The sequence below is a fragment of the Hemiscyllium ocellatum genome, chromosome 30 (genome assembly GCF_020745735.1).
Source record: "Hemiscyllium ocellatum isolate sHemOce1 chromosome 30, sHemOce1.pat.X.cur, whole genome shotgun sequence".
Classification (NCBI taxonomy): Eukaryota; Metazoa; Chordata; class Chondrichthyes; order Orectolobiformes; family Hemiscylliidae; genus Hemiscyllium; species Hemiscyllium ocellatum.
The window spans coordinates 7,014,170-7,027,756 of NC_083430.1; the positions used below are offsets into that span (position 1 = coordinate 7,014,170).

General features: G+C 40.6%; 1 protein-coding gene across 1 annotated transcript in view; it reads right to left on the reverse strand.

Annotated features, from left to right (window-relative positions):
- Window positions 1-13,587, reverse strand: part of LOC132830132 (adhesion G protein-coupled receptor B2-like) — a 500,291-nt gene that overhangs the window by 78,361 nt on the left and 408,343 nt on the right. Inside the window, exon 23 of the mRNA XM_060847634.1 lies at window positions 11,899-11,997. Coding sequence (XP_060703617.1) covers window positions 11,899-11,997 — 99 coding nt within the window. The remainder of the gene's footprint in view (window positions 1-11,898; window positions 11,998-13,587) is intronic.

Below are 13,587 nucleotides of genomic sequence, written 5' to 3' on the forward strand. Positions count from 1 at the left end.
AACTTAGGCAAATGCATAATTGTGGGAAGTATCAGCTCAATTCAATAGGTAGAACTCTTGGAGCGAGTTTAGGTGAATAATTAGGCTGGTTCCTCAATCCAATATGATGAGACTGCTGCATTATTGGAGGCACTGTCTTTCAAATGAGCTGTTATTTGAGGACTCCAGACTGTTCCGTGGCAGTAAAGAGAAGGGAGTTATCCCAGTATTTTGGTCAACATCCCTTCCTCAGCCAGTATCACCAAAGTAAATTTAACTAGCAATTTATCTCATTTGTTTTAATCTGACTTAGCTGTGTAGAAATGGCTGGCATGATTACCATATAGTAAAGCTTACAATTCAGAAACAATACATTGGCTGTGGAGTGCATTGGAATACTTTGTGCATGTGTTTTACTGGTATTTGCATTGTGTAACACTGCATGCACAGTGCTGCAAATAGACATTTCAGCAAAACTGTATACACAGTTTCTGCATGTACACATAACTCTTTGAAAATGATAATTCTAAGAATTATGGTAGAATTGCTAGAAATCAAAGTTTGAGGAGAAAGGTGGAAGCTTTGGTGTCTTAATAATAAATTTCTCTCTCTCTATGACCCAACGGAAGACACTTCATATGGGAAATAACAAAAAAACCTGTGTCGATTAGCTGAGGGATATTATTTATGTTACATAGCTCCTTCAGACTGGTTTCCTTCTTGAAGGTGGCATTACAAGCATTTAGCTGAAAATGTGTTGCTGGTTAAAGCACAGCAGGTTAGGCAGCATCTCAGGAATAGGGAATTTGAAGTTTCGGGCTTGATGAAGGGCTTATGCTCGAAACGTCGAATTCCCTATTCCTGAGATGCTGCCTAACCTGCTGTGCTTTAACCAGCAACACATTTTCAGCTGTGATCTCCAGCATCTGCAGACCTCATTTTTTACTCGAAGACTATTACAAGCATTTAGGTCAACCACTGTGTCCAGATTACTTATGTAAGTCTCCCTTTTAGATTTTGATTTCTCAAAAACAAAATGACCTATATTCCAGGGAGGACAAAGAAAATGCTACAAAGACACTCCAAAGTTTTCCTTGAAGCACAGTAGCAGTGACATTGGTGACTTTGGAAGAGCATGCCACAAATAGTTGAAAACGATGACAACTTGACCATCAAGCTGCATATGCTTATACTCCAAAAACCTTCACAATGAAACAGAGAGATGGCAGAGAACAAAAGCAGAAGCAGCAAACTCTGTACTTCAGACATCGCTATCTTGCTCCATTTGCCAGAATTATGGGGAATTTGTCTGTTTGGTCACTAGAAGACCCAAAGCAAAAATTCACAACTCTGAGGAGACTTCATTCTCCAACTGAGAGATAAACAATAACAAGCTCCTTTGGATACAGACCTTCACATATATATTCTTGTGCCTGATAAGACGAAGGTTGTTGTCAGTTTAATGAACCAAGTGTCCTTATCGGAGTTAAGAAATAAAATGATCTCAGGTTTAGAGGAAACTGGATCAAGGGTAGACTTTGGACATTAATCTTCATTGTGGGACATTTGAATAGGAAGATGTGATTAAACGAGTGTTTGGCATGAGAGATTCACCAGTTCCCTCAAAATAAAATACATTTATGGGCAGTCAAGAAGGAAAGATCACTTTAGACAGAGAGGTGTTTCCTGAAATTGAGCTATTCTGGCTGCAGTCTCAAACTTTGGTTTGCTCAAGAAGATGAAAACAGAAGGGATTGACACCATGAACCTGCTTCATTAATCTTTTCATATAACATGAAAGTTGCAAATTGTCTTAGCTGCCACTAGTCTTATTCCTTGTCTGTCCACTTAAAACAGTTGCTTCATAATAAACTACTTTAAAACAGGATGTGTGATTTCAACCTCTTTTAGGTAATCATGACTCCTAGACAAAATCCTACCTGGTTATTTATGTGTGTGCACAAAGCATATAACTGAACAATAGTACACAATGGGTCTCTGCAATGGCCAATAATCTACATAATAAAGTATTGCAGATGAATTGCATTTGATAGCTGGTCAAAAAAATGACCTTCAGAACTCCATTATAATCACCGAGTCTTTGAATAAAACTTTGAGAAATGTATATTTTCTGATTTCGTTTGATAGAGAGGTAACTTTCTTTCTTCACAGAAATAAAATTGCCTAACCCAATCCAGAGAGATGAGGAACAGATTTGCAGAGCCAGGGCGTTGTGAGTGGGCATTGAGTTATCGCTGCATGTTGTTGTAATTCCGATAGCTACAACTGCACAGCACTTTCAATAAAAGGGCATGGTCAAGCTCCTCGGTCTTTGTTCATGTGGGACTATCCTAATTAACAAGCACCTGGTTTTCAGAGTGACTTTATGGCAAATCAATTCTATCCAGACACAACAATGATACAACTAGCTCAGGGCTTCCTAAAGTTGAGTACTAGGTGACATCTTGGGGTCCCAAACTTTGAGGCACCAATGGCTAACATCCCACCCCTGTTCTGATAGGTCACCAGTTCTAATGTTCACCAAGGAACTGAACAACTTCCAAACCACACAATGGATTCACAATGGGAAAGAGTTTAGAAAACATGAAATGAGTTGATCAATAGTTTACAGCACCACGGAAAGGTCCCCTGACCTGCTATCATGGTTATCATATTATCATGTTAATCACAAAGAGTCATTTTGGTTCCAAACTTGCATCAACAAATTAATAATTTTGACACCATGGATACCAAGAGACCCTTTCTTCACCTCCTACTGAATAGGAGTCACTAGTTAATGTTGCAAGATAATGACTGGATTGTAGATTGAAGACAGTCCACACTCTTATCAATGAACACTGATAATCCTCATGAAGTTACTACAGACCAGTGAGCCTGACATCGATGGTGGGGAAGTTGCTGGAGAGGGTACTGAGAGATAGGATATATTTATATTTGGAAAGGAATGAGCTTATCGGTTAAGGGCAACATGGTTTTGTGCGGGGGAGATCGTGCCTTACCAACTTGATAGAGGTCTTCGAGGAAGTGTCCAAGTTGTTAGATGAAGGAGCGGCTGTTGATGTCATATACTTGGACTTTAGTAAAGCGTTTGATAAGGTTCCCCATTGTAGACTAATGGAGAAAGTGAAGTCACACGGTGTGCAGGGTGTTCCAGCTAGGTGGGTAAAGAACTGGTTGCACAACAAGAGACAGCGAGTAGTAGTTGAAGGGAGTTTCTTGAAATTTTTTTTTTAGATTAGACTTACAGTGTGGAAACAGGCCCTTCGGCCCAACAAGTCCACACCGACCCGCCGAAGCGCAACCCACACATACCCCTACATTTACCCCTTTACCTAACACTATGGGCAATTTAGCATAGCCAATTCACCTGACCCGCACATCTTTGTGACTGTGGGAGGAAACCGGAGCACCCGGAGGAAACCCACGCAGACACGGGGAGAACGTGCAAACTCCACACAGTCAGTCGCCTGAGTCGGGAATTGAACCCGGGTCTACAGGCGCTGTGAGGCAGCAGTGCTAACCACTGTGCCACCGTGCCGCCCACAAATGGAGAAAGGTGACCAGTGATATTCCACAGGGGTCAGTATTGGGGCCACTGTTGTTTGTAATATACTTTAATGATCTAGAAGAGGGCATTGTTGGTATGATCAGCAAGTTTGCAGATGACACAAGATTGGTGGAGTAGCAGAAAGCATAAGGGACTGTCAAAGAACACAAGAGAATATAGATAGACTGGAGAGTTGGGCGGAAAAGTGGCAGATGGCTTTCAATCCAGACAAATGTGAGGTGATGCATTTAGGCAAGTCTAATTCTACAGCGAATTATACAATGAAATGGAAGAGCCTTGGGAAAGGTTGATGGGCAGAGAGATCTGGGAGTGTAGGTCTATTGTACCCTGAAGGTTGCTGCACAGGTGGATAGAGTGGTCAAGAAGGCATATAGTATGCTTGCCTTCATTGGCCGGGATATTGAGTATAAGAGTTGGCAAGTCATGTTAAAATTGTACAAGACATTGGTTCGGCCGCATTTAGAATACTGGTACAGTTCTGGTCGCCACATTACCAAAAAGATGTGGATGCTTTGGAGAGGGTGCAGAGAAGGTTTACAAGGCTGTTGCCTGGTATGGAAGATGCTAGCTATGAAGAGAGGTTGAGTTGAGTTGGTTAGGTTTATTTTCACTAGAATAAAGGAGATTGAGGGGAGACCTGATTGAGGTCTACAAAATCTTGAAAGGTATAGACAGGGTAGATAGAGACAAGCTTTTTCCCAGGGTGAAGGATTCAATAACGAGAGGTCATGCTTTCAAAGTGAGAGGTGGAAAGTTTAAGGCGGATACACGCGGCAAGTACTTCACGCAGAGGGTGGTGGGCATTTGGAATGCGTTGCCAGCAGAGGTGGTAGAGGTAGGCACGGTAGATTTATTGAAGATGCGTCTGGACAGATGCATGAGTAGGTGGGGAGCAGAGGGATACAAATGCTTAGGAATTGACCGATAGGTTTAGACAGTACATTTGGATTGGTTCAGGCTTGGCGGGCCGAAGGGCCTGTTCCTGGGCTATAAATTTTCTTTGTTCTTTGTAAGTATACATATGGGACAGAGTAAGAGAAAACATCTTTGGAATCGAACAAACTCCCAATTCCATATGTAATATTCGGCTCCTCATGCAAATGCTTAGAATGAATAATTAGAGTAAAGCTCCAGGTAACCCTTTATTCCATCACTTTCCATTAAGCAACAGCCAAATGTAGATTTGGGCCCTTTATAAGTGGTTTGCAGGTGCCAGAATCTCAGCAGAGCCAACATAAGCAGACAAACCCACTGCTAAATGTAAATCCAATGAAATCATTGACATCAAAATGGAGAATGCACCATTTAATTTGTTATGTGATGGAGAGGTTTGAGGATAGAGAATCAACACAGGCTAACTTTCATTATTCTAGATATAATGGGTTGAGAAGTCTCCTTTTGTGACAAATGATTCTCTTCCCAAATTTATTGATGCTTGCTCTATCCTTATGCCAAGTGAGCCACTGGGGAAAGCCAAAGTTTTTATTCCTGAGGCTTTTGTCAAAGATTTATCACATAGCAGATCTGAACTTTGAAAACAGCCCAGAGGTCCTGTGCAGTTCTGAACTATGACGGAACACTGTCACAAGTTGAATCTGTAAAGAGACTCTGCTATCAGTGAATAAAGACAAGACTGAATTGTCATTGGCTCCTTTTAGTGTGGTCCTGCAAGGTTGTATTTGAATTGCAATTTGAAATCCAGTAAACTCCAAAGGTACAGAAATAAATTAGTAAACAGAACAGATACCTTTTCAGGGCATTTAAAAGCAGTAATGCCACATAATGGACCCTCAACCAGATTCCATGGTTTGGCCAAATATTCCAAAACGTGGGAAGAGTGCATAAAACTCCAACGACATATTCACCTGCACAAAGTGCTTGAAGTCTCAGAAGTATATATATAATAGATGTTCCAAATCAATGTGGCACTGGAAAAGCAAAACAGGTCAGACAGCATCCGAGGAGCAGGAGAGTCGATGTTTTGGGCATAAGCTTTTCATCAGAGGCTTATGCTTGAAATGTCAACTCTTCTATTCCTTGGATGCCAGGATTCCAATGCATTGCTAATGAGGACATTAACATAGGCAAACTTAACTCATATCATTTTAGGATAGGTTTTGTATGAATCCCCTACACCTTCACATAAACATTGGAGTTAGTGCATATTTCCTGAATAAAATCAACAATTTTGCACTGCACATCTAGAGTTTCTAGTTTCTTCAATATGACTGAACATAGTACTATATTAAAAGCCTTGTGAAAATCCATGAAAGCAATGTTTGCCTTCTGCTGCACAATCTTGAAAAAAGCCACAGGAGATGTTACTGAAGGCAAAGGTTTCACACTTATGTTTCAGCAATCTTCAGCTTCTGCATGGCATATAATATTGAAACATTGCAGTCAGTAGCCCTCAGAGTTAGTAAGTGATGTGATGAACCTCTTCCAGCCAGTACTGGAGACATTTTTGTGATCATTGGCCATTCCTGAGAGGAGTTATTATGATCATTGGCTGCAGTATTTCACATTCATGAGGAGTGCTAAGCTTGATGTTATCCACGAGAAATATTGCATGGCATCAAACAGCAACATCATGCTAGCTGAAACAGCCAACACTGGCACATTCACGACAGAAGGTCATTACCTTGCACTTAATTTGAGTATTGTGCTTAGCGTTTAGCAGAAACCCAGATATTAATGGGTACTATTTAAACAACTGTACAAACTATCATTTGACAGGAAATATTCCAGTTGTTGCATTGCTTATCGTCTGAACTTCGTATCTGAGTCACTAATCCTTTCCTGTGTTACAGCTGATTCCTCATTGAGGTTTTCATGCTTTGCTTTTACTGTTTTACTTTAAGTCTGCCCTTCTTAGTTTGGATATACAAAGTTTTCATTTAGAATACTAGCGGTGTGTTAGAGTATGATTTGGCTGAATGACCTTAAACTATGCACCTATTGAATTCAAAGGACAGCAAAATCCAGAGAGCAACAAAAACAGTTTTCTGGTCTGATCCCATCAGTTTTCCACTGAACTAGTTAGATAAAAAAAAACCCTTGAACCGACTTATTGGTACCTACTGTGTGGTTCATGGTTGATACACTGGTATCATGAGTTGTAGCTGCTGAAGGTTGCTCCCTCAGTGTCACACCTCATCATTGGCTGGCTGCTGAGATTTTCCCTAGCTTTGTTTCTCCATACAAGCCAGCCATATCCAGAACTGTAAACTGAAGTAGGCAGTGCCCTACTTTGAAATCTATTTCCTGAAAATTTAGATGTGTAAAAGCATCAGTTCTGTAACTTATCTCAGTGAAGTCTCAGAAGGCTTGCAATTTTCCGGCCTGTAAAGCTGTCTTTCCTTAATTAATAATACACAACTTTGCATCAATTTTAAAAGGAAAGAGAAGGTTTGCATTTCTATACCTTTCACAACCTTATGATATCCCAAAGTGCTTTAGAGCCAGTCAAATACTTTTAAAGTGTAATCACTGTTGTAATATAGGTATTTTGACTGTTTCCTCTTGACAATTTGCAGATCATTCAGAAGATTGAATTTGCTCTAGTTTCAAAGACAAGCTTGGTGTGATAGATGGCTCATATTTAGACTGAACAAACCAGCAGGACCAAACTCTCTCAAAAATAGAGTTTAGTAAACCACAAATAGTATGCCAATAGAAATTTCTAAGTGGCAAAATGGTGCATTATTTTTTGTGAAGGTTGGTGTAGAAATGCTATATATTAGGGTAAATTATTTTAAGATTCAGTTGAGGTTTATTTTGAAAGAATGTGACTTAGTTCTCAAGATTGTTTCCTGGACTGAGACGATTTTCCGATGATGAGAGACTGAGAAAACTGGGCCTATACTCTCTGGAGTACAGTATATTGAAGAATAGGAAGTGGTTGGATCGAAACCCACAGGATTTTGAAGCGGCTTGACAAAGTTGATACTGAAGGGTTTTCCCCCTTGCAGTGGAATCTACAACATGGGACACAGCCTCAGGATAAGGGGTTGATAAGCTAATGCTGAGACGATGAATAATTTTGTGACTTAAAGAATTGAGAGCCTTTGGAATCCTCTTCCACAGAAAGCTGAGACTTTTCAGTCGCTGAGTATGTTTAAGACAGACAGATAGATTGTTATTCTCTCAGATAATCGGGAAAATGGAGAGTGGGTAGAAAGTGCGACTGAGGAAGATTATCAAGCATGTTTGTAATAAATAGTAGAGCAGGCATGAGGGGCCACATTTGCTTGTTATGTTCTGATAATGAGACAGAAGATAGTGGTTCAGATTTGCAGCGATTCTTGTTTTCCAAGCCAGTAGTTAACCTACACACACAGAGATCGCCTGAAGTTCAACGTCTAATTCTGTTTTACTGTTAAAAATATGAACAGAAAATGGTGTGCAACTTATCACCCACATTTTATAGAGTACATAAAAACTGCAACAGAAAGCTCCACAGAACACATTTCATTGCAGCTGAAAATATACAATGATAAATCTTATATTGTTCATATAACTTCACATAGACCTATAAAGATCCAGTATCCCTTTGAAATGGGCCTGCACCAGTCTTTGCATTAGGTAAACTGAGAATTTTGAAATAATACTTATTAAAAAGCCTTAAGCAACCCATTTGCCTGCTTCTCCAAGCAACAGGTTAATTACAGGTACCTTTTCAAGTTAGGTGTATTTGACTTCAAAATTAAAACAAAATAAGAAAAGAAAACATGATTCAAAAGATTTTGAGAATTTTGTCAGAAAAGTTTTACACTAGTGAAAGAGAAATAACTAATTGCATGATAAGATACAAAAATATGGCTAACATAATAACAAGAGAAAGGGATATGATATTCAGGAAAAGTGACTAATTCTTACTGGGAAGAAGGAAAAATAAATGATACATAAATTAGAGAAGGAAGAAAAGGAATGATTCAAAACTGGGAACAAGGAACATGGAAAATCTTTTGCTTAAAAAACCATCTCTGTACAATCATCAACGAACATCTCCGATCATACCTTGGAGGGAAGGACATTGATGAGTCGATGAGAATGTGTGGATGCTGCTCCGAAGGGATCTCTGAAACAATATCTTAAGACAAAGATGATTGATCTACAACAACCACAACCTTCCTTTGTGCCGATTGCCAGTGACTTCACTTTTCCTAGGGACTGTTGATGGTGAACTCAGTCAATTTTTTCCCGTTATGTTCGGCATAGACTGGATGGACTGAAGAGTCTGTTTCCATGCTTTATGTCTCCATAACTGAACTATGACTTTCCTTCTGCTGGGAGTGGTGGCACATAAGCAGTCTGCCTCTCTCCCGGCACTGTCTGTAAACTCCTGACCGGGGTTTTGGCTGATAAGCAGCAAGAAATATTTATGTTACAGTATTGCCGGACAAGGACAATCTGCAACAAGAAAGAATCTGACCAGCTCCCCATTGACATTCAATGGCACGATCATCGCTGAATCAATAAATTCCTGGAGATTACCAGAAATTTAACAAAAACAACCAAATAATATGAGCTGAGAAGCAACTAATTCAATGCCTCAGACAAAGACTATCAACTCTGCTAGGCAAAGGAAACTGGCCAATTCAAGTTAGAATAGATGTTACCAGTCAGTGAACATCATTGTCAACGATGATTGATTCATCATCCAAAGTTCAGGGTAATGATTTATTCAACAACTATAGCAAACAGAAGTAATACAGTTCCTCAGCAAATGGAAATGTATTGATTTGATGCTGAATAAAAAGGAAACTGCTAATCAGTAAGTCACAAAACTTGAATAATTTATGATTTTATATTTTCAAATGTGCTGCAATCCCAAGATATACACCCAAAGCAAAGAAACCTGAAGAAGTAACTTGCCTCTTTAATGGACAGTACCATTGCACACAATAATTTCAACCCTTGCTGCCTGTTGCCACTGAAACAACATCATTATTAATGATGATGTTCCTAGCTAAACCCGATATTTCTTCAACAAAAGTTAAATTACTCTCAGGTGAATAAACACCATAGGTGGATTTTCCACATTTTGGCTAAATGTAATTTTCATTGAATTTCATGGAGGATTTCTCTGTACGAGACCTAATATGTTTCTTATTGGGATCATCCCAAACTCACCTACCACACACCAATGGAGCCTTTCTCCAGATTCTCTCACTCATTGTAGATGGATGTACTCACTGTGGCTGAGACACTCCAGGATTACAGGTACCGGCACCATCTTTTGGAAGGTTGTTGTACTCCTGGTTAAGTGCTGGCAGTCTACAGCTTCTCTGCACGGTTCCTAACATGTTCCCTCAACATGAGGAAATTTGTGACAGGCACCTGGAGGTCCTGGTAGGTGGGATGAGCAGAAGAAGGTTGTCCTCTTCCTGCAGGATCAACAGAAGATGCCATGGCACAAGGTTGCCAGCTGGATCAACACACTTTCAACTGTCTGGAGAATATGCAGCAATGCTGAAGGAAGGTCACTGACTTTCTCTGTTTCACCAAGGTAAGTGCTACCATCTTGTCTCTGCTTCCTCACACTCAATCTCGATTCCTGTTACTGCACAGACCTCCCACCAAGGCTGATGCTCTCCACTCTCACTACTGCCTGCAACATCATCCTCACACACTCTCACCCACACCGTTCCCTCAGACCACTAATTGTATATTTCCTCTGTGCCACTTGCTCACTCACTCTGGACACCTCACCACTTTTCCTCCATCTAAACCAGCACCAGTATCAGCTATGTAAGTCACTTACATCTCATTCAATCTTGACCTTTGTCTAAATTTCAGGAGGAAACAACTCACTGGAGTGCAAAAAGAGCCAAAACAGGTATTGGGGTACCCAAAAATGAGTTACTAATTCTCTGTAATCCTGACTATGATTACTCCGAGTGGCCAACTGACCGTCCCCACCTCCTTGACTGACTATATGGGTCTTCCTGACAGATGTCATCCCCTTGGACTTAACATGGGACTACTCTCCTTAGACCTTAAGACTTAAATAATTTGGTTAATGCACATGCGGTGTGTTTGCTGTGATATTAAGAGTGATTAGTGCTGTATTTCTCACCATCTTGACTGATAACTGCTAACATCCATGACAAGCTGCGTAGCTTTCTGTCAGTGTTGAACAAGACAAGATAGAGACACCTTTAAGCTCTGGCTGAGGGGGCAAAGTGCAAAAAGGTAAGCAAAGGAAATGTTGTCACCATTCAGGTAAGTGTGAAGTGAGTGTGAGCTGAGAGAGTGAGTGAGCAGTCCTGAGATGCTCCCTGATCGAGTCCATGAGCTGGCTGCCTTTCCTGCGTCCAGTGTGTTCTTGCAGCAGCATTGCAAAGGACTCCAAAGTGCAGCATTAAAGTCGAGAAAAAGGTCTTGTCTGACATCTCATTTCATTGTCCCAGGGAGGTATAGCCCTTCTTATTCAAGGCATGGGAAGTTTCCATCCTATGAAATACATATATAGAGAATGAAATGAATCACATGTGTGGAGAGTGAAATGAATGATTAACACAGCTCTGCTTCCAGATAGTGGTAACATCTTGGTTTTATTCCAGTTTTTTTCTCCTTTCCCGAAGATGCTGAATCTTGCTGAATCTACATTTTATACAAATATAGTCAATCACCTGGCTATTCAAACTGCCCTTCTTCATGTGAACAAGTGGGTTTTGACAAGCTACTTGATATTGGGTGGCATCATATGCAAATCTAATGTTGTCATCATCAGATGATCACACATACATACTTTTCAATGAGAGTCACTGAATAGTGATCAGGAACAGGAATGGTGTTTGATTTAAACAAAGAACATTACTTCCTTTGAGTACTCCAAGCAATAGCTGTAAGTGAAAATCAAATCTAGCACCTTGTAACTTGTGTGGCTACAATGCTGTGCTATTGAATACACAACTACGTTAAGAAATAGCCACTAATTTCAACAAGAATCAACAGTGGCTGAAGGATGAAGTGGAGTAAATGTGATGAAGCAGGAATATTTTCCTGACTCCCTTAGACAAATTGTATATTTGAATAAGACTGGGAGGAGACATTACTTAAAAAATGCACATATAGACGCATAGGCAAAGAAGAGGGGATGGGATTAGGACTAACTTAATGACTCTTTCAAAGAACTGACACAGGCACAATGGGCTGTAAGGCTTCCACTGACCTTTAAAATTCTAAACCGTACATCATTACTTTTATATGTACAACATTTAATGTTATTTTAAAAGTCTTGTTTAGGCTGAGAAGAAAGGGATACTTTCTCTTTCAAAGTTACCCATGATGCAAGAGTTAGAGATCAAATGGATGAGACTAACATGGCGTTACTGGTGATGGTGGCAGATAATGCTGTAGTTGAAACAACTCCACACTTGGAACATTTGAGCATCAAACCGCTACGGGCTTCACTTGCCTGACTTGAAACAAATGCAAAGCAAAAATGAGGACAAATAACGACTACAAGTTTAAATGCAGAGAAAAAACAAACAGTTGAGAAAAGCAGCACAGATGTAATTAGCTTGCAATATTGGAATGCAAGACATTGGAGTACAGTGATTAATCGATTTACAATTATAGAAACAGTGAGAAATTTTAGTTCACAGATTCAGACTTTCTTTTGCAAGGTGGAATTTTTGCAGCTTGTCTTTTTGATGATATGCTAATAAATTTAATATATCAAAATCCCTTGAACCTATATTGTATGAGTCCCACCTCTGACCCACATTGCTTTCAATTGCAACTCTGTAGTTTCCTCCTTTGTGTCCTCAGTCTCATGGATGCAAGGTACACTCAACTACTGTTATTACCCACCACTCCTAAGGGTTCGCATTGGGTGAGATTCATTTTGAAATGTCCTCTGCCTCAACTGATTGATAAGTCAACGGGCATAATATGGAAATTCTTTTAATTATAGAACAGATGTTTAATTTTCTAAACATCATTTGGCACAGCACCAGCTAATATTGTGGTAAGCTACACAGCAATCCACTCTATTCTAGTCTTCTCCCTGCAGTCCAAAAGTCACTGTCCCAAACTAAGCCATAATTGACCCATATTTTCAAAGTATTAGATTAGATTAGATTACTTACAGTGTGGAAACAGGCCCTTCGGCCCAACAAGTCCACACCGACCCGCCGAAGCGCAACCCACCCATACCCTTACATTTACCCCTTACCGAACACTACGGGCAATTTAGCATGGCCAATTCACCTGACCCGCACATCTTTGGACTGTGGGAGGAAACCGGAGCACCCGGAGGAAACCCACGCAGACACGGAGAGAACGTGCAAACTCCACACAGTCAGTCGCCTGAGTCGGGAATTGAACTCGGGTCTCAGGCGCTGTGAGGCAGCAATGCTAACCACTGTTAAAATGCACTTGATCTTAGAAAGTGCAAAGGATCAGGAGCAAGGCTGTGGATGGTTGGAAATCTTATCCTATCATAATTCTGATGGAATAAGAGAAAGCCTGGGTGGTCTCAGTGTAACAGTCATGATCAATTGTGAATTACAGCATAAATGTGCCTGATCTTTATCACATGCCCTCCATTTAATTCTTCAATCAGGCGCTAACTGTGAAAGTGAGGATTGCAGATGCTGGAGATCAGAGTCAAGATTAGAGCGGTGCTGGAAAAGCACAGCAGGTAAGGCAGCATCCTAGGAGCAGGAAAATCAACGTTTTGGGCAGAAGCCCTTAATCAGGAATGAGGCAGGGAGCCTCTGGGGTGCATAGATAAATGGGATGAGGCTTGGGCTGGGGAAAAGGTAGCTAAGAGTGCAATAAGTGGATGGAGGTGAGGATGAAGATGATAGGTTGGAGAGGAGGGTGGAATGGATAGGTGGGAAGCAACATTAGCAGGTAGGACAGGTCATGAGGATGGTGCTGAACTGGCAGGTTGGAACTGGAGTAAGGCAGGGGGAGGGTAAACAAGGAAACTGGTGAAGTCCACTCTAACTGGAGGCCACTTATACTAGACAGGCAATGGGAGACACTTGTAGTCTGTGAGA